At 56.1% G+C, this 26,208-nt stretch overlaps 1 protein-coding gene across 4 annotated transcripts in view; it reads left to right on the top strand.

Annotated features, from left to right (window-relative positions):
- ITPR3 (inositol 1,4,5-trisphosphate receptor type 3) overlaps positions 1–26,208 on the top strand; it is a 77,014-nt gene that overhangs the window by 36,230 nt on the left and 14,576 nt on the right. For all 4 annotated transcript variants that reach the window (XR_005199062.1, XM_037736276.1, XM_037736275.1 and 1 more), the window contains 30 exons: positions 917–1,003; positions 1,613–1,771; positions 1,978–2,076; positions 2,420–2,503; positions 5,693–5,839; positions 6,076–6,171; positions 6,669–6,719; positions 6,902–7,044; positions 8,056–8,155; positions 8,246–8,406; positions 9,052–9,193; positions 10,648–10,809; positions 11,307–11,479; positions 12,011–12,130; positions 12,459–12,641; positions 13,793–14,044; positions 14,139–14,283; positions 14,637–14,778; positions 15,504–15,703; positions 18,377–18,506; positions 18,995–19,052; positions 20,402–20,567; positions 21,485–21,649; positions 21,731–21,805; positions 22,212–22,337; positions 23,386–23,508; positions 23,590–23,790; positions 24,803–25,054; positions 25,250–25,375; positions 25,479–25,604. Coding sequence is in view for 3 of the 4 variants with exons in the window: in XM_037736276.1 (XP_037592204.1) it covers positions 917–1,003; positions 1,613–1,771; positions 1,978–2,076; positions 2,420–2,503; positions 5,693–5,839; positions 6,076–6,171; positions 6,669–6,719; positions 6,902–7,044; positions 8,056–8,155; positions 8,246–8,406; positions 9,052–9,193; positions 10,648–10,809; positions 11,307–11,479; positions 12,011–12,130; positions 12,459–12,641; positions 13,793–14,044; positions 14,139–14,283; positions 14,637–14,778; positions 15,504–15,703; positions 18,377–18,506; positions 18,995–19,052; positions 20,402–20,567; positions 21,485–21,649; positions 21,731–21,805; positions 22,212–22,337; positions 23,386–23,508; positions 23,590–23,790; positions 24,803–25,054; positions 25,250–25,375; positions 25,479–25,604 (4,194 nt within the window). In the remaining variant the exon portion in view is untranslated. The remainder of the gene's footprint in view (positions 1–916; positions 1,004–1,612; positions 1,772–1,977; positions 2,077–2,419; positions 2,504–5,692; positions 5,840–6,075; positions 6,172–6,668; positions 6,720–6,901; positions 7,045–8,055; positions 8,156–8,245; positions 8,407–9,051; positions 9,194–10,647; positions 10,810–11,306; positions 11,480–12,010; positions 12,131–12,458; positions 12,642–13,792; positions 14,045–14,138; positions 14,284–14,636; positions 14,779–15,503; positions 15,704–18,376; positions 18,507–18,994; positions 19,053–20,401; positions 20,568–21,484; positions 21,650–21,730; positions 21,806–22,211; positions 22,338–23,385; positions 23,509–23,589; positions 23,791–24,802; positions 25,055–25,249; positions 25,376–25,478; positions 25,605–26,208) is intronic.

Genomic DNA, 26,208 nt, shown 5'->3' with positions numbered 1-26,208 from the left:
GCTGAGCTGGGATCTGGCCTGGGGGGAGGGCATTCACACGTGCAGAACTACATAATCAGAACTGCAAGCGGTCACACAGCCACATGCTGTTGCTTTGTGGAAAGTCACATGGTCCATAGCAAGACTCTCCAGCTGCCACCCTCCCCCTGGTCTCAGGAAAGGACTGAGGAGGAAAAGGCGGAGACCACTGCCCTCAGAGAGTGCCAGTGTGATGGAAAGGACAGGGCTCCTGCCGTCCAGGAACCCCTAACCTGGTGGAGGAGACAGGGCACCTATAGTTAGGCAACTTCCAGTCTAACGGAATAGAAGAGTCTAAAAAGCTGTCTATTGGGATGCAGCCCAAATCCTCAAGGCCACCAGCACTGGATCCATCAAGTGGGATGTGACCAGTCAGGGTGGGCCGCCTGGAGACAGTCGGCTGAGTGCACACAGTTTTGGGAGGGAAGGTCGCAGAGGAGTGGGGGTGGTGGAGGGAACCAGGAAATGGCACCAAGCAGCCCCTGCCAGGGTTTGGACTGGGAACAGGGGTCCCGTGTCTGGGGCACTGGGAGTCTGGTGAGATGGGGGTGGGTGGTGAGGCACAGCTATACGTTCCTGGGGGTGTAAGGGGATTGTGGGGGTGCTCAGGGTCCTGCTGGCATGCCCTCTCCAGGGGAGGTGGCCGGGGAGGGGGTAGCGATTTGGCTCCTTGGGCTGTGCGTGATGTGAGACCTCAGGCTGCCATCTGCATGTGGAGGGCAGCACTCTGGGTGCAGCACCAGGAGCTGGGGCAGGAGTCCCTGGGGTCCTGGAGTCCAAGGTGACTGTGTGCATGTGTTTGTGTGCATGGGTGCATGTGTGTGTGTGTGGGCCTGGAGTATGTCTCCCTCTAGGAGCAGCTTCTGAGCCCGCCCTTCACTTCCATGTGTCTGCCCAGCATGCCGCCCAGATGGAGCAGAAGCAAAACGACACAGAGAACAAGAAGGTTCACGGGGATGTGGTGAAGTACGGCAGCGTGATCCAGGTGAGGCTGCCCTGCCCTCTCCCTAAGAGGCTGCACTCGTGCTGGGTGAGGCTGCCAGCAGGCAGTGCCCTCTGCGCATGTGTGTCCCCTGGGGAATGAGTGGCCCTGGGGCCAGCCGTGTGGCTGTGCGTCTGACTGTGTGTATGCCTGTTGCTGTGTGGCCTGAGTAGCTGTGCCATGGGTGTGTTGACAGCATGGTGGTCATCAGCATGGAGTCTGGAGCCGCGTTGTCTGGGTTCAAATCTTGGCAGAGTTAACTTGGGCAAGTTACTAAACGTCCCCTGGTGCCTTGGTTTCCCCATCTGTGAAATCAGGCAGTAATAGTACTTCCCTCTTGGATCGTTGTAGGTGACTTGAGCTAATCTATGTAAAGTATATAGAGCCGCTTCTTTCTTGTGATTACTGGGGTGTCCATGGCAGTGTGCCTGTTGTGTGCATGTTTGTGTGTGGCTGTGGCTGTGGGTGTCAGCCTGTGTGTTTGTGACAGGTGTCTGACACTATGTATGCAGCCAGGATGTGACCAAGGGTCTAGTGGATCCCCCCATGTTCCCTCCCTGATGGGCTAGCCCCTGGGCCCCAGTGACCTTCCCGCACCCACCTGACCCCCAGCTCCTGCACATGAAGAGCAACAAGTACCTGACTGTGAACAAGCGGCTTCCGGCCTTGCTGGAGAAGAATGCCATGCGGGTGACCCTGGATGCCACGGGCAACGAGGGCTCCTGGCTCTTCATCCAGCCCTTCTGGAAGCTGCGGAGCAACGGGGACAACGTGAGGGCAGGGCTGGGGCTGGAGGGACCTGGTGGAAGGTGCCGGGCACAACTCTGGAGGGACTTCTCCAGTGTCTTTGGTGTGGAGACTGGATAAGGTCATGCCCATTTCTTAGAAGGGCAGACTGAGACCAGACGGAGGCCTGGAGGCGTGGCGACAGGAGGGCCCTGCCCTTCCCACCTCACCTGCCCTGCCTGTCTGCCCAGGTGGTCGTGGGGGACAAGGTGATACTGAATCCTGTCAACGCTGGGCAGCCTCTGCATGCCAGCAATTATGAGCTCAGCGACAACGCCGGCTGCAAGGAGGTGAGCGGGTGGAGGGTCAGCCGTGCAGTACAGGGGCGTCCACACACCCCTGGTGGTGCAGACACCCCGCTGTCCGCCATGGTCTCTGCCTCTAGCCCCATCTGACCCGCTGGATAAGCTGGGCCTCACGGCTCCTGCATCCATTTTCCAACACTGCCCCCAATCTCCACCCCACAGGTTGGTGGCCCCAAGGCAGCCAGGCTGGGGTCTGGGGACCCTGGCTATGAGAAGACACCTGTCCTTGTGCTGTAATGGTGGCTGGGTGGTCCTTCCCTTCAGCCCCTCTCTGGGCCCTCAGTGGCTGGGGCCTGCCTGGCATCATGGGTCTGTCCCCCTTCCCCAGGTCAACTCTGTGAACTGCAACACCAGCTGGAAGATCAACCTCTTTATGCAGTTCCGGGACCACCTGGAGGAGGTGTTGAAGGGGGTAAGGACTGGAACCCCTGCCCTGCCCAGTTAGCCACCCAGCCCTCCCCACCAGGGCCCTCTTCCAGCCTTCTCCACCCACCAGGTCTCAGGCCCTTACCCTCTCCCTGACTCTGTGCCCTCCAGCCTCCGGCAACCTCCTCAGGGCCCCACCCACATGGCCCTACCAGGACTGCCCCTTTCTTGTCTCTGGCCACAGCCCCCTTCTCCATCCTCTCTGGGTTCTGCCTGGCCTCTGTTTTCTCTCTTGTTTGAGGGAGTGTCAGACTGGGGGTCTCCATCCCCCCAACCCAGAGCCTTTGTGTATCATCCTCTCCCTGACTCCTGCTGCGTGGGATCCACGCCAGGCCCCCTGCCCCTTGCCCTGTTCAGCAAGGGAGTGAGGCTGCTCTGTCTGCTGAGTTAGGAGTCACCGCTTGTCTCCTTCCTAGTCCCAGACACGCTAGGGTGGGATCTGGGAGAGAAGAGGGGACTGGGAAATACTGCAACGAAGACTTCGGGAAGGTCCAGGACTGAGGGCAGAAGGAGCTGTCTGGGGCCACCAGAGAGACCATTTGAGAAACCCTGAACACCAGATGTGGGCGAGAGAGGAGAGTTCAGATGTCTCTTAGGTGGGGCTGCAGGGGATGGAACCAGCAGACGGGGTGTAGATGGTTTTGTGGGAAGGCAGATTTGTAAAGAGTGCAGGGCTGGCCGGGCGTGGGGGCTCACACCTGTAATCTCAGCACTTTGGGAGGCCGAGGTGGGCGGATCACGAGGTCAGGTGATTGAGACCATCCTGGCCAACGTGATAAAACCCTGTTTCTACTAAAATACGAAAAATTAGTCAGACACGGTGACACATGCCTGTAGTTGCAACTACTTGGGAGACTGAGGCAGGGGAATCGCTTGAACCTGGGAGGCGGTGGTTGCAGTGAGCCGAGATTGTGCCATTGCACTCTAGTCTAGGCGACAGAGCAAGACTCCATCTCAAAAGATTATGAGGCTGTCCAGCTAGGGGAGCAGGCAGGAACACCTGGCAGTGAAACCTGTCAGAGGGACAGATGAGAGGCCTGAGAGCAGCCACCTAAGGAGGCTGCGTGTTCATGCACCTCCCTGCTCAGAAGGCTGCAGTGGCTCTCTTTGCTCTCCTCACCCCGCTGAGCTGCTCTGTTAGACTCTCCTGCCCTGCTCAGGCTGCCCCAGTCGACCACCCTCCTCATCCTTCCCACCTGCCAGGCTGCTTCCCGTCTACCCATGCACCACCCCAATGCCTTCTCCCTCCCTCCCTCTCTTAAGCCTGCACATTGTCCACACATTAATTAAGGCCCAGCCATGCACTACCCCTCCCAGAAGTCCTCCCTAACGTTCCAGCCCGAATCTATGCAGCACTTAGGAAATGAAGCATCTTGTCCAGGTGTGGTCGCTCATGCCTGTAATCCCAGCACTTTGGGGGCCTGAGGCGGGTAGATCACTTGAGGTCAGGAGTTTGAGACCAGCCCTGGCCAACAAGGCAAAACCCCATCTCTACTAAAAATATAAAAATTAGTCGGCATGGTGGGAGGTACCTGTAATCCCAGCTACTCAGGAGGCTGAGGCAGGAGAATCACTTGAGCCTGGGAGGTGGAGGTTGCAGTGAGCCGAGATTGCGCCACACGGCACTCCAGACTGGGCAACAGAGTGAGACTCAGTCTCAAAATAAATAAATAAATAATATGAAGCATGACTTGGGCCTCACTCTGTGGTCTACATGGAATCGTTTCTGGGGAATCCATCATGGCTCCGTGGTTCCAAGGCAGCTCAGAAGCACGGCTTTCTCGTGCTAAGTCCAATGCTTTTTTGCCCTTGCCCTGCACTACTGGGGCACGAGAGTCACTAGGTTCTGCCATAGTAACTGACCCAACCTGTGTATCGTCATTTATTCATGCATTTTTCCGTTCACCGATGCATTCACTCTGTGGGTATCCACTGAATGCTTTGTGTCTAGTGTGTGTTTAGTGGAGGGAAGACAGAAAATGCTATTCGTGGTGATAACAGGAGTGGCAGCCATGCATGGAGTGCCTGCTGGGCGGCGGGCTCGCTGGGGGAGGAAGGTGATGGAGTGATTAAGGTGTAGGCCCTGGAACTGAGCCACAGATTCATGTCCCAGTTGCCATTTGTTGCATGACCCTCAGCAGGATATTTACCTTCTCTATGCCTGAGTTTCTCCACCCATCAAATGGGGCTAATGATGTATTTACCCAGAGGGTTGGTGTGAGGATCGGGTGAGAAAGTCTTTGGAAAGCATCTGCACAGTGGCTAAGTGTGCGGTGTGACTTCATCATGTATATTGTAATCCTGACAATTTCTGCAAGGAGGTTGTAGTACTCCCATTTTACAGAAGAGGCAACTGAGGCTCAGACAACACAGCTTTTAAGAGCAGAGACAGAGGCCGGGCACAGTGGCTCATGCCTGTAATCCCAGCACTTTGGGAGGCTGAGGCGGGTGAATTGCCTGAGCTCAGGGTTTGAGACCAGCCTGGACAACATGGTGAAACCCCATCTCTACTAAAAAATACAAAAAATTAGCTGGGCGTGGTGGCATACACCTGTGGCCCCAGCTATATGTGAGGCTGAGGCATGAGAATCGCTTGAACCCAGGAGGCAGAGATTGCAGTGAGCCAAGATTGTGCCACTGCACTCCAGCCCTGGGGACAGAGCGATACTGTCTAAAAAAAAAAAAAAAAAAAACAGCAGAGACAGGATCCAAACTTGATTTCTGTGTCCAAAGCCATGGAGATGCCTTCTATGCTGCTCCAGTCCAGGGCACAACCTACCCATAGTTAGGCAGAAAGGACCCTGGGAGAAGGGCAGCCATGGCCCAAGAACACTGAGGGCGTGAGGTCCCCTGCTTCATGGAGGGGGAGACTGGAGATGGGCCGTTAGAGGTTAGGCAGGTTGTCTAGAGGTACAGATAGGGAGGGAAGCCGTCCAGGGTGGGTTTGAACATGGGAAGTCCTGTGAGGGCTCTGGGATGCGGGCTGAGGGCAGAGTGTCTGGGCTCTGGCTGTTCTCTGGGGAGCCTCAGCTTGCATCCCCCCACTCTTTTCTGGCTCTGGAAGAGGGGTCCTGCCAGCAGCCACCCGTGTTTGAGGCAGTTGGGGCTGGGCCCTGGGCATGTCCTTGAGCCTGGAGGGGCCGCAGCCATCCTGAGCCACACCCACTGCCTGCAGGGAGACGTGGTGCGGCTGTTCCATGCGGAGCAGGAGAAGTTCCTGACGTGTGATGAGTACAAGGGCAAGCTGCAGGTGTTCCTGCGCACCACGCTGCGCCAGTCTGCCACCTCGGCCACCAGCTCCAATGCCCTCTGGGAGGTGGAGGTCAGAAGAGCCCCGCTTCTGGCACCCTGGACTCAGCCCTGGATGTCACCCCTCCCTCTTCCCCACCATCCTGGAGGGTGGGATATTGACCCTACCTCCCTCTGAGCCCCTCCAGAGTCAAAAGGCCAGGGAGAGTCTAGACTCCACCTACGAAGAGATCTCCAGGCCTCCCCGGGGTCTGAGCTCCCCCTGCCTGGCTAGTCCCTCCTTCCTGCCTCACCCCTGTGTGTCCCCAGGTGGTCCACCACGACCCCTGCCGTGGAGGAGCTGGGCACTGGAATGGCCTGTACCGCTTCAAGCACCTAGCCACGGGCAACTACCTGGCTGCTGAGGTGAGCGGGAGGCAGAGGGCATCCTGGGGACTCATGTTATATGCATGCACACATGGGTGTGCAGGAGCACTCGTGCACATATCTGTATATGTGGCACATGTGCCTATGGACCCTGACTTCTCTGCACTCATGCATTTAACCAACATTATCAAGTAAAGACATGATTGTGAAGAAGCCTAATAAATATCACTGTGCTTCTACTATGTGCCAGGCACTATTTGAGGCATTGGGGATACACAGTGAGCAAAACTTCCTGTCTGTCTGTAATGTACACACTTGTGTGTGTTGAGAGCACTGGGGTGTGTGTGTGTTCATTTGTGGTTCTATGGGGAGGGGCCATGAAGAGTCCCCCCAGAATGACATGGGCACCCCTGGGAGGGTAGAGGCCGCCTGCCCAAACCCAGGGCCCTATGTAGATGACCGTGTTTTGCAGTGGGGTTTCGTGGGTATAGTTTGGTGTACAGTAGCTCCCCCCACCATCTTGTATCTCTGTCCAGGAGAACCCTAGCTACAAAGGTGATGCCTCAGATCCCAAGACAGCAGGAATGGTGAGGAGCAGAGCAGGTCTCCAGCGAGATCTGGGGCTGCCATGGGGGTAGGCGGGGGCAGGGGATACCGTGAGACCCCGGGAGGTGGGCTGGAGGGAGACAGCCCCTTGGATGGGATCTGAGGTGTTTCAGGGGCCTGAGAGGAGGGAGGGCCTCCTACCTGATCTGAGGCCCTCACCCAGGGGGCCCAGGGCCGTGCAGGCCGCAGGAATGCTGGGGAGAAGATCAAGTACCGCCTGGTGGCCGTGCCTCATGGCAACGACATCGCCTCTCTCTTTGAGCTGGACCCCACCACATTGCAGAAAACTGACTCTTTGGTGCCCCGGTGGGTATGCGCTGTGTGCCTGGGGGTTGGCTGGTGGTGCTCAGGCTGGGCCCTCCTGTCTCTGGGACTCTCTGGATCCTACACTCCTCCACTCTCCTGAGGTCCTTTGGCTTCCGGGGTCTCTGCGGTCCCATCCCTCTGGGGATGCAGCTCTGAGGTCTATCGGTGGCTGACCACCATTGCATACCTCCACGTGCCTGGTGTCTGCCTGTCGGTCTGGGTGCTCAAGCGCAGGCTGCGTGACAGTTTGTCCAGGACACAGCAGCACGGGGAACCCAAACACCGGGTGGGGATGTCAGACTCTCTGGCCTTTGAGATCCCACCAGTCCTGGGATTCTAGGACAGACCTCGAGAAACTTCTCAGTGCCCTGGGTTTGGGCAGGTGGCCTCTACCCTCCCAGGCTTTGGCATTTCCTAAGCTGTGTGACCTCAGGCTGCTGCTCACTCTGCCTCATCTTTTCAGTGGGAACATCAGGTTTCCCGATCAACAGGGCTAATGGGAGAGTTAATTGAGTCACTACAAAGGCCCGTAGTCCCTTCCCTGAGACTCAGGGACAGAAGAATTTGGTATTCAGATTGTTTTTCATTTCAGAAAGGTAACCTTGTATTTTGTAATCACAGACACTGTGTATTTCTGTGTCATGCATGTGTTGCTATGAAATGTGTACATCTTGACATTCAAGGGGATAGTTAAATAGCCTCATTTATCCAAATGAATCTTGGTCCCAAGTTGACCGGGTGCCTGGGAGCGCTTCAGTTCTGGAAGTGTGGACAAGGTCGGGGCCCGTGTGAATGCAGTGGCCAGGACGGGGCTGGGCGCAGGGCTAGCTCTGCCTGCTCTTCTCCAGCCTCGGCCTCCTCACCTGGAGGGGCACCAGTGGCCCCTGTCCCACAGCTGTGGAGGGTGTGGAGTAGGGCGGAAGCTGTGACAGTGTTGGGGAGGTAGGCGGCAGGCAGCAGGACAGGCTCCGTGGTGCACTCCCTGAGTCCCCACCCTCCCACTGCCTGCAGGAACTCCTACGTCCGGCTGCGGCACCTCTGCACCAACACGTGGATCCAGAGCACCAACGTGCCCATTGACGTCGAGGAGGAGCGGCCCATCCGGCTCATGGTGGGGGTCCCTGGGGGTGGGGCTGGGGCTAGGGCCAGGGCCAGGGCTGGAGCTCGTTCTCAGGTGCCCTGCTGACCCCTGTCCCTGCAGCTGGGCACCTGCCCCACCAAGGAGGACAAGGAGGCCTTTGCCATTGTGTCGGTGCCCGTGTCCGAGATCCGAGACCTGGACTTTGCCAATGACGCCAGCTCCATGCTGGCCAGTGCCGTGGAGAAACTCAACGAGGGCTTCATCAGCCAGAATGACCGCAGGTGGGCCGCAGTGGCACAGAGGTTTTCTGAGTGATTTTGCCTTCCCAGGGCCTGCATTTCATGAAGAAAGGAGTCATGAAGCAGAAGCCGGGCAAATTGGGCTGGGGCAGGAGAGAGAGGGAGGGGCTGGCCCCTGTGGGGCCTTGGCTGAGCCTGGGACCCTGGCGTTGGGACCTGCCTCATGGCTCAGGTACTCCCAGAACTACTCCTATGATGGAGCTGGTCACTGCTGAGCCTGGTCTCGAGACCAGTTAACCCTGCTTTACTGATGACGGGGCTGAGGTTCAGGGAGGTCACGAGACTTGCCCAGGGTCACACAGCTAGTAAGTGGCAGAGTCAGGATGCAAATACAGCCCCCTCCACACCAAACTCCTCGCCTTGCGCCCTGCACTTCCTTTCCAGGCTGGAATATTCTGAGATTCTCTGTCTTGGGGGCACTTTGGAATCCAGGGTGGGTGGGGTTGGGCATGTTTGGAGAACATTTCAGGGGAAAGCCAGGGAGAGGAGTTGTAGGCTGAAGATGGGTTTTGTGCTTTGGGGGTTGCTGAGTGAACTCAGGAAAGCCAAGCTTTGGGAGGGACTGCCCACGAGGGGCACCTGCTGGGTGGGCATCTCACACTTGTCATCCCCGGTCCCCTCACCCAGGTTTGTCATCCAGCTGCTTGAAGACCTGGTGTTCTTTGTCAGTGATGTCCTCAACAATGGGCAGAATGTCCTGGACATCATGGTCACCAAGCCCAACCGGGAACGGCAGAAGCTGATGAGGGAGCAGAACATCCTCAAACAGGTGCGTGTGCACTACGGAGGGGCAAGGCGGGGCCGGGTGGCCGGGAGCGGGGTGCCTTGAACTGCCGGCTCAGCACCCCCTTTAATAACAAAAATCAGCATTTACCGGGCACGACCACAGGCCAGGCACTTCCCTAAGTGCCCCACATGTTTTGACAAATTTGATCCTCGCTGCCTGGAGGAGGTGCTGTGATTCTTACCCCGTTTTGCTGGCAAGGAAGCTGAGACGCAGGCCAGACTCACTTGGCCTAGGACTCCCAGCTAGGAAGCGACAGCCAGGATTTGAGCTCAGGATGTCAGGTCCAGAGCTGGGCTTCACATTTTTTTCCCTAAATTTTTATTATGAGAATCGTCAAATAGTGAGAAAGTATTGGAAGAACAGTACAGGGAACAAGGTGCGTCGCCGTTTTGCCGCCGTGGCGTCATGTAGTTCTATTCACACAGCCATCTTGCCGCCTACACATTTCAAAATAGGCAGCATTTTGCCCCTAAAAGTTTCAGCATGCATCCCTAACAATAGGGACATTGCCTTATATAACCATAGTGCATTATCACACATAAGAATTTTAGCAATACCAAGTCCATAGCACATTTCTCTAATGTTCCCAGAATGTCTTTGTAAACCTTGTTTTTTAAAAAAATGAGGATTCAATTAAGCTTTTTTCATTCCATTCTGTTGCTCTGTCTCTGTTCCTGTACAATTTTTCACCTCTCCACCAAACCCCACCTTTAAAAAATTTTTGTAATTAATGTAACATTTTACTTGGACAAGGAAAGCCTGTGTCTCATCTCTTAAGCTCCGGCCACAGCGGCCTGGCCCGCCTTTTCTCTTAGCCTCAGACCCTGAGCTGCAGTGACCTTCTGCTCTTTCCCCAGGCCCCAGATCTGAGCTGGGATTAGAATCTGAATCAGGGAGGCATGTGCTAGGATCAGCTTAGGGATTCCAACAAGGAGCTGGGGAGAGCTGGGGCTGGAACTGGGGCTGAGGATGGCTGGGCTGGGGTTGTGGTCCAGCTTAGAATCAGCTTGAGGTGCTGGGTGCGTTGGCTCACATCTGTAATCCCAGCACTTTGGGAGGCCAAGGCAGGCAGATCATGAGGTTAGGAGATCGAGACCATTCTGGTCAACATGGTGAAACCTCGTCTCTACTAAAAATACAAAAAAATTAGCTGGGCGTGGTGGAGCACGCCTATAGACCCAGCTACTCAGGAAGCTGAGGCAGGAGAATTGCTTGAACCCAGAAGGTGGAGATTGCAGTGAGCTGAGATCATGTGATTGCACTATAGCCTGGGCGACAGTGCAAAACTCCATCTCAAAAAAAATATATATATCAGCTCAAGGCTGATGTCCAGGCTGGCTTTGGGGCAGAGTCAGCAGGGGCTCAGGGCTTGTGGGATGACTTAAGGGTACAGACCAGTGTGGGGGAATCAGTCCTCATCCTCTGTGTTCCCCCAGATCTTCGGCATTCTGAAGGCCCCGTTCCGCGAGAAGGGGGGTGAAGGTCCCCTGGTGCGGCTGGAGGAGCTGTCAGACCAGAAGAACGCCCCCTATCAGCACATGTTCCGCCTGTGCTACCGCGTGCTGCGGCATTCCCAGGAGGACTACCGCAAGAACCAGGTGCGCGCCGCCTGCTGCCCACTTGCTGGCTACCCCTTATTTCCTCAGCAAGTATTTCCTCAGGCGCATGTGCTGTGTCAGGCACTGTTTTGGGGCCTGGAGTCTGGTAGGACACCAGACAGCAAGGCCGGGTTCATGGGAATGGGACCTGGCCTGGTGCTCACAAGGGCCTTGCACTGGGTTAGATGCTCTGCTGCCGAGCAAGGGTCCTGCTCTTTCATTTTGCACTGGGCCCTGCACGTTATGTCGTCCATCCTTCCAGACAGATAAGGACCCTGTCCTCGTGGAGGTTTCGCCCTGGTGGGAAACAGCCCATAAGCTAAATAACCATGTGATCTAAGCCACTCTTCTGCCCAGTGCTGCTTCCTCTCCTGGACCTCTGCCTTTCTAGGGTGTTGTGTCCCTACCTTGGGGTCTGGGGGCAGTGTTCCAGAGCAGAGCTGGGCCCCGGGCTCCGCCCATGACTCTCTATGACCCCCAGCCTGTCTGCCCCCCAGGAGCACATCGCCAAGCAGTTTGGGATGATGCAGTCCCAGATTGGCTACGACATCCTGGCGGAGGACACCATCACCGCCCTGCTGCACAACAACCGCAAGCTCCTGGAGAAGCACATCACCAAGACCGAGGTGGAGACCTTCGTCAGCCTTGTGCGCAAGAACCGGGAGCCCAGGTGGGCCCGACCCCCTCTGCGGCCAGTGCCTGCCCCTTCGTCCTCCCTTGCATGGGTAGAAAGTCTGCTGGTTGTAAGAATACTGAACTATTCCTGCACCTGTTGGTAACTGCCACCTCCCTGAGGCCCTAGCCCCCTTAGCTCTTCTCTGGGATCCTCCCAAATTTGGCCCACTCTAGCAACAATGGGAATAACTCCTGGTACCATGGGAGGCCCCCAAGACCTTCTCCAGTGACAAAGTCAGGACCCGTATGAACTAGTTGTTAAATATTTTGAATATCACCTCAGCTCTTGCACCTCCTCACCCTGACCCCCTGAACTCCCACCTAGCCTTCCGTGACCCCAGGGTGATGCCCTGGGACTGTCCTTCCTTGGGGAGCTGGGAGTCCATCCCACCCATCTCCAAGCATTGAGAGGGAGCTAGTTCCAGGGTGTTGGTGCTCCCAGCTGGGGAGTGGGAAGGGTGGGCTCTGTCCTTAGAGGGACCAGCCTCTGAGCCCCTCTCCCCACCCTTGGCTGTCACCACCCCAGGTTCCTGGACTACCTCTCTGACCTGTGTGTGTCCAACCACATTGCCATCCCCGTCACCCAGGAGCTCATCTGCAAGTGTGTGCTGGACCCCAAGAACAGCGACATTCTCATCCGGACTGAGTGAGCCCTGCACCCCTGCTGGCACCCGCACTCCACGCTGCTGGCCCCCAGCTGTCTTAGAGCTTAGGCCCTGTCTGGGTACAGGCTGGAAGTAGCACCCTTGCTCTCTGCAGCTGTGAACCCTGTGCCTGTCACATGCCCTGCTGTATGCCTGGTACTGTGGGGGAGTGGGGAAGGGGCACAGAGGAGAGTGAGCCATGGACCTTGTCCTTGAGATGCTCATGGCCTGTCTGGGTCCCCGTGGTGGCTGGCACTGTGCAGCTGGGGAGGGCTCCAGGCATGGCACTCTTGCCTGGGCTCCCTCTGACGGGGTGCTGGTGGTCTGCAGGCTTCGGCCCGTGAAGGAGATGGCCCAATCCCACGAGTACCTGAGCATTGAGTACTCAGAAGAGGAAGTGTGGCTCACGTGGACCGACAAGAATAACGAGCACCATGAGAAAAGTGTGAGGCAGCTGGCCCAGGAGGCGCGGGCTGGCAACGCCCACGACGAGAACGTGCTCAGCTACTACAGGTGCCCGGCCTCAGCTCCTAGTCTCCCTCTTCCTGTACCTCTGGGCCTTCCCAGTAGTCTGTCAGCCAATCCCTGCTGAAGATGAGCTCTGACAGCCTCAAGTGGGGCTCCTGCCTCCTTGGAAGAGGCATCCCTACTGTCACTCCCCTGCCACACAGCCTCATTTCAGGAAGGCTGAATGAAGAGGACTGTGTGCCTTGAATAGCACTGGGCAGCCTTGAGGCCAGGCTCAGCACAGGAACCAGGCTTCAAAGAAACCCAGCCTGTTTCCAAACGTGTATATTATTAAAATAATCTCACCAAATTAGCTGGTCATGGTGGTGCACAGCTGTAGTCCCAGCTACTCAGGAGGCTGAGGCATGGGAATTGCTTGAACCCAGGGGACAGAAGTTGCAGTGAGCCGAGATCACACGACTGCACTCTAGCCTGGGTGACAGAGAAAGACTCTGTCTTAAAAAATAAAAATAAAAAATAGTCACATCAGACACCCTTCTTAAATGCTTGCCAAGTAGCAGGCACTGTTTTAAGCACTTGTCCTGATCACTCATTTGAGCCACATGACAACCCTGGTTGTAGCTACTATAGTTACTCTTGTTGTAAAGCTGGGGAAACAGTGGCACAGAGAAGTAAAGGAACTTGCTCACGGTTACACAGCCATCAGTGGTGAGTCACGGCTCACACCCAGGCTGTCTGGCTCCAGAGCCCCCTGGAAGTCATGTCTGTGAGGAGGAGGCAGAGGGCCTGGCATCACCAGGGCAGCACAGAACTTCCTATGTTCCTCATTTTTGTATCCCATCCATCAAGGTCGCACCCCTTTCACCACCTCCCCTCCCCCCCCATGTTGCCCTCACCCTCCCTGCCCAAGGCTGGCTCTTCTCACCTCGCTGCCCTCCCCTGTCTCCCACCCTTTCCCTCATCTCTTAGACGTTCCTCTTCCCATAAAGACCATCCTGGCTGAGCCTGATAGCAAGGAGGGGGAGAATCCCAAGTACTCGCCATCACAGACAGGTTTTCTGTTCACCTTTCTCACCGGTGCATCTTTAACCTAATCCCTTTGCCACTTTACTGAATCCTCACGAAGCCCAGCGCCCAATGCCAGCAGCCCCCTGGCTGCCATCTGCCGTGTCCTCACTGTCCTCCCTGTCCTGCAGGTACCAGCTGAAGCTCTTTGCCCGCATGTGCTTGGACCGCCAGTACTTGGCCATCGATGAGATCTCCCAGCAGCTGGGCGTGGACCTGATCTTCTTGTGCATGGCGGATGAGATGCTGCCCTTTGACCTTCGCGCCTCCTTCTGCCACCTGATGCTGCACGTGCATGTGGACCGTGACCCCCAGGAGCTGGTCACACCCGTCAAGTTTGCCCGTCTCTGGACTGAGATCCCCACAGCCATCACCATCAAGGAGTGAGAGGGGTGGAGGCAGGGTGGGCGGGGCAGGGGCAGAGGCTGGGGTGGGTGCATCTCAGGGACCTTCATGCCTTATGGCCCCCACCCTCAGCTATGATTCTAACCTCAACGCGTCCCGAGATGACAAGAAGAACAAGTTTGCCAGCACCATGGAGTTCGTGGAGGACTACCTCAACAATGTGGTCAGCGAGGCCGTGCCCTTTGCCAACGAGGAGAAGAACAAGCTCACTTTTGAGGTGACTGGGGGAGTGCCAGGGGCTGGGGTCTGTGGGGCTCTGGTTGGCCCCACACTGGCCTCAGTCTGCACCCAGAAGTGAGTTGTGGGATCCACGACCCCACTTCTTTCTGTGCCCCCAGCCAGTGTGGGAGGGAGGGGACACCGCTTAAAAGGCTGAGATTCTCTAGAGGCAGGTTCCTGTTCCAATGCCTGAGAAAGGGCTACCTCTCCCTGCTCTGCTCTCCCTCCGGGGAACCCTGCCCTCAGGACGCCCCTTTCGCCCTGGTTTCCCCATCCCGGCCGGCCCTCCACGAGGCCCCGCCCCCGTGCACCGGCCCCGCCCACCTCACCTCGGGCCCGCCCCCTCCGCAGGTGGTCAGCCTGGCGCACAATCTCATCTACTTCGGCTTCTACAGCTTCAGCGAGCTGCTGCGGCTCACTCGCACGCTGCTGGGCATCATCGACTGTGTGCAGGGGCCGCCGGCCATGCTGCAGGCCTACGAGGACCCCGGCGGTGAGGCCTTTGCCCGGCTGGGGCCAACCTGGCGGTCCTCAGCCTCCTCCTAGCACAGGAAGTCCCCTCAGAGCAACACCTGACCCAGCCCCGCATCCCGCCCACCCAGCCTGGCTTTGCCTTAAGCGCAAGCGCAAGCGGGTATCTTGGGCCCAAGCCCCTCCCACCTCAGCGGGACCAAAGGGGTCCCTGCTCGGACTCCCTGAAGACCCTGGGTCTGGGGGAGTTGCCCTCCAACGCTGCTTAGTCTTGAGAGGAAACAGTGAGGGAGGAGCGAGACATCCCTGTGATGGGGTGTGAGGAGGGAGGCACAGCTTGTCTGAGGGATGAGGGCACCCCTGCCCTCCCAGATACCCCCAGGCTGAATAAACTCATCTAAAAAGGTGCCTAGAGCCTGGCACTGGTTTTCAGGGCTGTTCCCCCTGCAGTGTCCCCTCACTCCCCAGGCTGTGTAGCTGCTCTCATAGTTTCCTACAGAGAATTCTGTCATCTCCTCACACAGCTCACCTTTGCCCTGACACTCCTTTCTTTTCTCAGATTTGGCTTAAAGCTCACATCCTCCAGGAAGCCTTCCTGGGTTAACCCTGTCCCTTCCTTAGCAAGGCTTTGTGCTGCAGCTGACATAAACTGAGTGTGCACATTCTGCCTCCCTCATCAGACCAGGAATCCCCCACTATACACCCTCTACAACTCCTAGGCAACCTCCTCTGCTCCCCGCTCCACAGGCAAGAATGTGCGGCGTTCCATCCAGGGCGTGGGGCACATGATGTCCACCATGGTGCTGAGCCGCAAGCCGTCCGTCTTTGGTGCCCCCAGCTTGTCTACCGGGGCCAGTGCTGCGGAGCCGCTGGACAGAAGCAAGTTTGAGGAGAATGAGGACATTGTGGTGATGGAGACCAAGCTGAAGATCCTGGAAATCCTTCAGGTGCCTTGGCCAGGACCCTGGGGGAGGTGTTGGGGATAGGGGCAGGGCAATGGGGCAGGTACAGGGAGGCTGGGCGGGCAAACCCATTCAGGTCTCAGTATCTCATACTGGAAGGCTCCATCGTGATTGGCTGTCAGGCCCCACGGTTCCCGCAGTGTGGTTCTTGGGCCAGCCTCTCCTGGGAACTTGTTAGAAATTCGCATTCTTAGTTGGGCGTGGCTCACATCTGTAATCCCAGCACTTTGTGAGGCCAAGGTGGGAAGATTGCTTGAGCTCAGAGTTCAAGGCCTGCCTGGGTGAGACCCCTCTATCTTTATTGGAAAAACAGTAACAATGATAAATAAATAAAAATAAAAACAGAAATGCACATTCTCAGGCTCCCACCCTAGACCTACTGAGTCAGGAACACTGGAGAGGGGCCTGTGGGCTGTGTTGTGACAAACCCTCCAGGTGACTGTGATGTGCACTGAAGTCTAGCTCAATTCTCCCGCCTTACAAAATGGGAAAGTAAATGGATTGAGGGGACTTTGCCAAGGTCACAGGGATTCCGAAGCAGAGCTGGAGATTTAAGAACCTATTTCTTGGTGAGGTGGACACAGTCATCCCTGTTCTGGTCTCATCTGAGACTCCCCAGCCACACCCCAGAAAGGGGCTCATCCCCAAAGAGGAATGAGGATGCTTGCTTTTTTTTTTTTTTTTTTTTTTTGCCTTGCTGTCACCAGAGGGCAGGAAGGGTAGTGCAGTGACCTCCATGGGGGACCTCTGGTGGGGGGAAGGGAGTGGTCAGAGAAGAGGGATCTCCTGACTCATTCTGGGGGCTGGGGGCTTCCATGTCTGCATCCTGGGGCTTGGCCAAAGGCTCTGTGCCCCCTGGGGCTGTGTAACTTACCCATGTCTGTAAGCCCTGCATCCTCATGTCTGCCCCACAGTAGCCTCTCCTGCTCCTTCACAGGCCTCAGTTTTCCTGCCTGTGAGTATCCAGGGTCTGTTTGGCTGAGCAGGATAGGAGGACAAGAGTCAGCCTTTGGACCTGGGGCTTCATTCCCCTTCCTGACAGTGGGAAAGAGGGACTGATTGGGCTGGGCGCAGGGGTGCTCACTGCCTCATGCTGAGGGGAGGCCCCCCCATCCTCCATCATTGGAGCAGGAGCTGGGGAGAGGGCACCCTGGGCCTCCTTGGGAAGAGGGGTCTTGTTTTTTTTTGCCGTGACATCCTGGAGCATCCTGAACGACTGTGCTGAGGACCCCCTCACCCCAAGTGCTGGATCCCATTTGGGGTCCCCATATTCCTCATGGAGTAGGAAGGGCCTTCTTGTAGGGCTGAAGGCTCACAGGGTCGTGGAGTGTGCCTTATGCTGTGCTGAGGCGCAGGATCTGAGAAATAAAGAGACAGGACACTGAAGTACAAGGAAAACGCAGCTGGGCTCAAGGGGCCACGCCACCTAAGAGCGGAGTCAGGCGAGGCCCCAAATGTACAGAAGCGTATTTATTGTGTGTAGGTTAGAGGGCAGGGCAGTGAGTGTAATCATCTTTAAGGATAGTGATAGGGTCGTGAGCAATAAAACAAGGGGTCCACCTACATTAGGTCACCTGGACTAGGAGGTGGACAGTGCACAGCAAGGGGCCTGTTCCCATCAAGGCAAGGGCCATGTGCAGTAAGGGGTCCACCCCTATTAGGTCATCGAGGCTTGAAGGTGGGCCATTCACAGTGAAGAGGGTGCAGTGTGCAATCCCTCTATCTATGGGCTGGGTGTGGTGGCTCACGCCTGTAATCCCAGCACTTTGGGAGGCTGAGGTGGGTGGATCACCTGAGGTCAGGAGTTTGAGACCAGCCTGGCCAACATGGTGACATCCCATCTCTCTATAAAAAAATAAAATAAAATAAAATAAATACTTCTATCTGTGGGCAAACTACTTCTAAGAAGATTTATGGGGGGATGCTTTAAGTCACACAGTAGTGACAGAGCTGTCAGGGTTACCACCACCTGCTGCCAGCTTCCAATGAGTTCTATGGGAAGATGCTTTTCGAGCAGCACAGTAGCAAGAGCTGATAAAGTTCACAGTCACCAAGGTGGATTGCCAGTCTGAGGGCAGCCTTCCACAAGAACTGGAGCAAGGTCCTACAACTCCTTTATCAGGAGGAGTGGCTCTCGCCCCAAGCCTGACATGCAGCGGGTATCTTTACGATGCTGAACGCTGCCGCCTGAGCCATGGATTCTTGTCCTGGTATAACTGTTTTCCCTTAAATCATGCTCTGCACTGTGTCTGTTCCAGACATTCCTCCGATTATAAGCTGCTTATTCCTTAATTCATGCTCTGTACTGTGTCCACTCTAGGCATTCCTCCGATTATGAACTAAGATATAATTATACATATATGTAAGGAAATATTCTTTAGGCACTCATACTATCAACTATTAGGGATAGTTGATAGGGATTCTTCAAGCTCTAATTCTAGAAACTAATATATGATTATATAAAGGATTATATAAAAGGAAATAGCTGGGTAGTAACACTATAACCTGAGAGATTCTTCAAGCCCTAATTGTGCCAGGGTTCTGCTTAGCTCTCATTCCTTGGTGCCTATATGGGGGGTTATCCGCACCTTCTGACCTCAGATCAGTCCTCACCCCATCCTCATGTGACCCTCTCCCCATTCTTTCCCCCTTCTCCAGTTCATCCTCAATGTCCGCCTGGATTACCGCATCTCCTATCTGCTGTCTGTATTCAAGAAGGAGTTTGTGGAGGTGTTTCCCATGCAGGACAGCGGGGCTGACGGCACAGCCCCTGCCTTCGACTCTACCAGTGAGCCCCTGCGCTGCCTTCAGGCTGAGGCCGTGTGACTCCCCCGGGGATACACAGCAGCGGGGTGGAGCCAGCTCCCCAGCCCTGCTCCTTTTTCTAGTCTGCAAAAGTCTTTTCTCTCCATTGTCTCATTTAATTGCCTCAGTGAGGGAGAGGGGCAGGGATCCTTCCCTTCATTTTCCAAATGGGGAAACTGAGGCTCACAGAAGAGCAGGGATTTGCTCAAGGTGACAGACAGTCAGAGGCTGAGCCAGACCAAGAACCAGTCTCCTGACTCCCAGGCTAGATTTCTGCCCACCTTGTACTGCCCTGCAGGGCAGTGGGGGGCTGTGGCTCCTACCCTACTTGATTCCTTCCCAGAAAGGCGCAGGCAGAGCAGCTGCTGCAAAGCCAGTGCAGGGAAGAGGGTGGTTTGAGTGTGTTCCTGTGCTTCCCTGTTTCCCGGGCTGGGCCTATCACCTGCTGCCATCTGCCCCTCTCCCCCACAGCTGCCAACATGAACCTGGATCGCATTGGGGAGCAGGCGGAGGCCATGTTTGGAGTGGGGTGAGTCCAGGGTTGAGCTGCAGGGGTGTGTGGGGTTGGGAGGCTTGACACCCCGTCTTGGGCTAGTCTGGGTTCTGGGGCCGCCCTTCCTCTCTGCCATTCCCCCTGCAGACAGACCCTCACTGGGCTTTGTGCTCAGTCCCTCCACTGCCTCCCCAGTCCCAGTTATCTGGGGGCCGCTTGGTTCCCAGTCATCCTCCCATTCCCCTGCCCACACTAAGGGCAGGTGTGCCTCACTTGTGCAGTGGACTTGAGTCAGGTAGCTGGACGCACGTCTCTGGTCCCATGGCAGGGAGGAGGTGTGGGGACATGCAGCCCATCCACCCGCAGCCCTGAGAGGCTGGAGACAGAGGCTCACAGGGGGATCTTAGCATCTTGGGGCTGGGCTTGTGTCTGGGTCTAGCAGGACCTACGGACTCCTTTTCAGAATGGTGATTGTAAACTCATAAAATAAAGCATATAACAAGACAAAGGGGACCAATGGCTTGGAGTGACAGTTATGTATATGGCTCTTTGCTAACACTTTAAGTAGCAAGCCGTACTGATGCGTATAATTAGTACCATTACTTCAAGGCAGTGATGAATATAAACAAAATTTTGTGATTTCTCTTAACTCTGAGGTGATGTGAAAACATCTGTGATATTTATTGGTGACAGACTCGCAGGTGCCACAAATATTTCCTCATTGAAGGAAATGCTGTATTTTGGTTAGAGGTTGGGAAAAATAAAGATGTAACATTTTCTCCATCTATCTGTTCATGGGCCCAGCTTCTATCCATGAATCTGTGTTAAAAGTCTTTGCTTCTGGCTGGGTATGGTTGCTCATGCCTGTAATCTCAGCACTTTGGGAGTCCGAGGCAGGCAGATCACTTGAGGTCAGAAGTTCGAGACCAGCCTGGCCAACATGGTGAAACCTCGTCTCTAATAAAAATATAAAAATCAGCTGGGCATGGTGGCGCACACCAGTAATCTCAGTTACTCAGGAGGCTGAGGCAGGAGAATCATTTGAATCCAGGAGGTGGAGGTTGCAGTGAGCTGAGATCGTGCCTGGCTGCACTCCATCCTGGGCGACAGACCAAGACTCTGTCTCAAAAAAAGAAGTCTTCGCTTTAATTGCTTAATCAAGGGAGTCCTGAGAGATCCCAGGAGACACAGGGGTCACTCTGGGGGTTCAGGGCAGTGGCTGTTAAACTGCCGAGAAAGCGTCAATATTTTAAACACATGTAGACTGGCCCTGCATCTGCTAATTGGGTGGTGGGGAGTGGGCTTGTGCCAGGGCCTGTGACCTGCCACAGACAGCAGGGAGTGTGCCAGCCTCACCCATGCACCCTGCACTGCTGTGCCCGCAGGAAGACGAGCAGCATGCTGGAGGTGGACGACGAGGGCGGCCGCATGTTCCTGCGTGTGCTCATCCACCTCACCATGCACGACTATGCGCCACTGGTCTCGGGTGCCCTGCAGCTGCTTTTCAAGCACTTCAGCCAGCGCCAGGAGGCCATGCACACCTTCAAGCAGGTGATGGGACCACCTGGGCCTGGCCCTGGCCCTGAGCATTAGGCCTGCGCTGGGCACAGGGGATGGTAAACAATAATTAAGGAGCCCACAGCTCAGGGGGCAACTTGGGATGCACATTTGGGGTTTTCAGCCTTGCTGAGCTCCTAGGTGAAGACTGGATCTTGGCCACCTTTGTCTCCTGGCCTGGCTCAGTGCCTGCCACTTCTTATCATGTGGGCAGCACTTTACAGTTTGCAAACTCTGTTATGGGCACCTATGCTATATGCTTCAAATCACACCTAGCCTGCAGGCAACCTTCACTAACGTGACTGGTGTTTGCTGTTGTGATGTCACACAGTCCCGACAGCTCCCTGTGAAATATCTGTACCAGTCAGTGTTGGCCTTTAAAAATAAGTGCCTGCCATGTACCAGGCACTGAGCACGGGACTTGCATGACTGCATGGCATTCCCTGGCAGCATGGTTACTCTCCCCATTCCAGAGCAGGTAGAAATCCAGGCTCAGGGAGCTTTCCTCCCTTGCCCACTGACCCAGAGCGAGCACGGTGGCAGTCAGACGTGGGCCTGGTCTTCAGGGCTCAGGGCTGCCAATTCCTTTGCCTGCCTGTTTGGGGTCTCAGTGGATGAGTGACAGGCCACAGCCACATGTGACACTAGTCAGTGAGTAACTGAAACCAGGTGATGTGGCAGCTCAGGGCAGGCAGTGCGGGGAGGCCTGTGGCCATAGGAGGAGGCTTCCTGGAGGTGGTGGGCTTATGGCAGAGCCAGAAACTTTGAGTGGGAATGGGCTCACCAGAGAGGGACAGGTGGTGGTAGGTGATGCTGGGAGGGGAACCCTGGAGTGGGGAAGGTGCTGGAGGTCTCTAAGTGGCATGCACCTGGAGCCCATCTCACCGGCCGGGCCCATCCTCCACCTTCAGGTGCAGCTGCTGATCTCGGCTCAGGACGTGGAGAACTACAAGGTGATCAAGTCGGAGCTGGACCGGCTGCGGACCATGGTGGAGAAGTCGGAGCTGTGGGTGGACAAGAAGGGCAGCAGCAAGGGTGAAGAGGTGGAGGCAGGTGCCGCCAAGGACAAGAAGGAGGTGAGCGGGGCTGCAGGGGGCTGGGGCAGGCCTCCCTCCCAGGGCTGGGCCTGGCTACCTCCATTCTCTCTGTGCTCTCAGCGGCCCACGGATGAGGAGGGCTTTCTGCACCCGCCAGGGGAGAAGAGCAGTGAGAACTACCAGATTGTCAAGGGCGTGAGTGGTCAAGGGTCCTCGTGGTAGGGTTCTGCAGCGCTAATGGTCCTGGGGGCTCCTGCTGGCCCGGCCTCCTGTGCCTCTCCCTCTGCCGGCCACTGGCCCTCACAACAGACATTATCCATCCTTTGCTACACATTAAAAACAGCCCTGCCAAGGTCCAGATGGAATTATTTTAAAGCTGAGGGAATTTCATGAAATTCCATTTTGCAGTCATATTGTTCTGTTTACCTTTATGGGTGGAATTGGGTTTTTTAGTGCTTCCCTGGCCTGTTGTGAGGATCTGTTTCAACACCTGTGACCTCCGTCCCCCTTCCTGTCCCAGTGCCAGCTGGAACTTGGCTGTGGTGGGCGGGGTAGAGGGGAGCAGAGGGAAGGGACTCCAGCTCACCCACCTCCCCTGCAGATCCTGGAACGGCTGAACAAGATGTGCGGGGTTGGGGAGCAGATGCGGAAGAAGCAGCAGCGGCTGCTGAAAAACATGGACGCTCACAAGGTCATGCTGGACCTGCTGCAGATTCCCTACGACAAGGTGGCCTTGACTTCTGACCTCTGACTCCCCGGGGGCGGCTTCCCCCGAACCCTGACTCGTACACTAGGCCCTAATGCAGGCGACCTCTCCCGGCATCACCTGGTCTCTTATACTGCCCTGTTGGTTTGCAGACACGCCTTGACCCCGGACCCTGTCTTAGCGTCAGCTCAACATTTGACCCTCTGCCCCTCATCCTAATCCCCTCTGACCTTGATTTAACCCCTGCCTCACACTGATTCTTGACCTTGACCTCTTTTTCTTCCCCCTCTCTAGCCAAACCTTGATGATCTCAGCTTCCTTACCTTGACCCATGTTGACCCTAACCGAATCCAACCTCTGATGACCCATGACATCAGTGATGGCCTTGTCCAGACCCCCTCCTTTTTTATTTTTTGAGACAGAATCTCGCTCTGGTGCCAGGCTGGAGTGCAATGGCGCAATCTTGGCTCACTGCAACCTCTGCCTCCCAGGTTCAAGCAATTCTCCTGCCTCAGCCTCCCGAGTAGCTGGGACTATAGGCGCGCACCACCATGCCCAGCTAATTTTTGGTTTATTTTTAGTAGAGATGGGGTTTCACCATGTTGGCCAGGATGGTTTTGATTTCTCGACCTTGTGATCCGCCAGCCTCGGCCTCCCAAAATGCTGGGAATATAGGCGTGAGCCACCGCGCCCAGCCCTGACCCCTGGTTTTGATTCCTCCTCCTAACATTTTATGCTGACCTGTCCCCAGGCCCACCCTGGCTCCTGACTCCAATCTTAGTCTCATCTCCACCTTTGACCCTCAGCCCTTTGCCATGACTGATCCTGATCTCGGTGTGTCTCAGGCCTCACCCTGAGGCTGACTCTGACCCTGTCAGTTTGCCCCAACTCCAGCTTTACCTCGGCCATTGAGCCCCAGCCCCTCACGTTTCCATCCTGACTTTTCCCTTTACACTGGCCTCTTCAAGGTCCCAGTCCCAAGCGCGATCCACCCCTGCTCAGAACTCAGCCGGGGCCTCGCCTCCCTCCTTGGTGGGCCCAACACCCTCTCCCCGCCTTCTGTGCCCAGGGTGATGCCAAGATGATGGAGATCCTGCGTTACACGCACCAGTTCCTGCAGAAGTTCTGTGCAGGGAACCCCGGCAACCAGGCCCTGCTGCACAAGCACCTGCACCTCTTCCTCACGCCAGGGGTGAGGGCGAAGGGCTGGGGTGTTGGTGGGGGCGGAGCCCAGACCCCTTTCTGACAGACATCCCACCCCCTGCACCTGCAGCTCCTAGAGGCAGAGACCATGCAGCACATCTTCCTGAACAACTATCAGCTCTGCTCCGAGATCAGCGAGCCCGTGTTGCAGCACTTTGTGCACCTGCTGGCCACGCACGGGCGCCATGTGCAGTACCTGGACTTCCTGCACACCGTCATCAAGGCCGAGGGCAAGTACGTCAAGAAGTGCCAGGACATGATCATGACTGAGGTGAGGGCGGGGCCGAGGGCGCTCGGGGATCTTGGGGTGGGGGGCCAGAGCGAAGGCTTGTGGGAAGTCCACAGAGTTAGACCAGTTGGACGGTGGGTCACAAAAAGAACACTCAGCTGCTGGACCATGGAGGGGACGCAGAGGGAGAAGTGAGGCTGCAGGCGTGGTAGAACTGAGGCTGTGGGCCTGACAGAACTTGAGCAGGGTCCCAGCAGCACCAGGCACCTAGCAGAACTCAGACAATAGGCCAGAAAGCAATCAAGCATGCTTTCCTTCACTTGTCACCTAGCATTGTTTATTTAATGTCACGAAGTACCTGCTACGGGCCATGGACTGTACGTGCACGTGGAGGTCAGCTGAGTGTCAGCTCCTAGGGGGCAGGGGCAGGGACCCTGTCCTTTGTGTGCATCGCCAGGGCCCCAGGGTGTGGCGCATAGTAGGTCCTCAAGAGACACCTGCTGAGTGAAGGCACAAAAGATAAAGGGCTGAATCTAAATCTGGAACAGACGCGGTCCCTGCCCCTGAGCATCTGACAGTGTAGGCGGTAGGGGGAGAAAGGAGCAAACACTGAAGGGAGATTAGGACATCATAAACAAGACACGATGTGCTGAAGTGCTGTGTGGTGTTAATTATTAATTGCTATTATTATATTACTGCAAATAACGCAATTGCCGGCACGAGACGGATGCCAGCAATTACAAGGGATGCGAGGGGGAACACAGGGGAGGGAGGGGTGGGCAGAGGTGGGATTAGAGAGGGCTTCCTGGAGGAAGCTGCCTCTGAGATGACCCCCATAGGACTTCTTTCCAGTGGGGAGAAGCGGGGACTTCTCAGCTGGCAGAGGGCCTGAGACATCAGCTGGGGAACCCCCAAATCCCAGGTGGGGAGGGTTTTCCTGATTTTGAGTGAGGGCTGTGGTCAGACTCCCAGTCTCTCCCTGGTGAGCAAAGGAGAGGACAGCCCAGGGCCTGCTGGACCGACAGAGTGTGACACATGCCCCTCCCTCCCGCAGCTGACCAATGCAGGTGACGATGTGGTCGTGTTCTACAACGATAAGGCGTCGCTGGCCCACCTGCTGGACATGATGAAGGCTGCTCGCGATGGTGTGGAGGACCACAGCCCCCTCATGTACCACATTTCCCTGGTGGACCTGCTGGCTGCCTGCGCCGAGGGCAAGAACGTCTACACTGAGATCAAGTGCACCTCCCTGCTGCCACTGGAGGACGTGGTGTCTGTGGTGACGCATGAGGACTGCATCACCGAGGTGGGGATCAGGCGACTGGGAGAGAAGGCTGGAGATGGGGCGAAGGGGTGGGTAAAGCCACGGGACAGGAAATGCGGGTGAAGCAAAAACAGGGAGGTGGGCAGGAACCAGGAGGCCTGGGGACAGGAGCAATGGGGAGGTAGAACCCTGCCCGGCAGCCCTGCTCATGCCCATGACCTCCTGCCTGCTGCCCAGGTGAAAATGGCCTACGTGAACTTTGTGAACCACTGCTACGTGGACACGGAGGTAGAGATGAAGGAGATCTACACCAGCAACCACATCTGGACGCTCTTTGAGAACTTCACCCTGGACATGGCTCGGGTCTGTCCCCGTGGGGGTTGTGGGTGACATTTCCCAGGGGGGTGGGAGTGGAGGGGCCCCTGGGTGGACCCCCCAGGCATCCCCCTCTCCTCTCCTGCCTCAGGTCTGCAGCAAGCGTGAGAAGCGCCTGGCTGACCCCACCCTGGAGAAGTATGTGCTGAGCGTCGTGCTGGACACCATCAACGCCTTCTTCAGCTCCCCGTTCTCCGAGAACAGCACCTCCTTGCAGGTGGGCTTCTGCTCTCCCACCCCAGGGCCGACTTGCCCTTCTTCTGTGAAGGGAAGAAGGGACATAAGTATATTCATATTTGCTTATGGTACATAAAGAAGTAGCAAAAGGATACACAAGTGTAGTAGTTATCTATGCCGTGTTAACACATTATCCCCAAACCTAGCAGTTTAAAACATGCATGTGCTATCTCAGTGTCTGTGGGCCAGAATTACAGTGGGAATGGTCCCATCCAGCAGGAACTCCTATGTCCGGTGGGTGTGGCGGATCCCAGAGTGGCAGCACTTACCAAAGATAGGTGGACATGCCGTGCATGGGACGTCACAGCCAAAGCAGGGATCACGACAGTGTCCCTGGCAGAGGTCCTTCCTGCTGGCTAGTTGATCATAGCAATCCTAGAACTGAAATAGGCAGGCAGCCTTCTGAAGTCCTAAGCAGAAAAGCTCCAGGCTAGTGTGCAGAAGCCTGATTTGAATCGCTGCAAGATTCATGGCTCCTTGGTCAATCCCCAGATTTCCAGACCCGAGCCAGTGCTTAGCCCCAGAGCCTCTTGAATGAAAGCGAGCCAGGTTCCCTTAAGGAAGGGCCCTGCTACAGGACCGAA

Source organism: Cebus imitator, unplaced genomic scaffold (assembly GCF_001604975.1).
Source record: "Cebus imitator isolate Cc_AM_T3 unplaced genomic scaffold, Cebus_imitator-1.0 Scaffold24, whole genome shotgun sequence".
Classification (NCBI taxonomy): Eukaryota; Metazoa; Chordata; class Mammalia; order Primates; family Cebidae; genus Cebus; species Cebus imitator.
The sequence above is the reverse complement of the archived record's forward strand: the minus strand, read 5'-3'. Positions and strand labels throughout refer to the sequence as shown.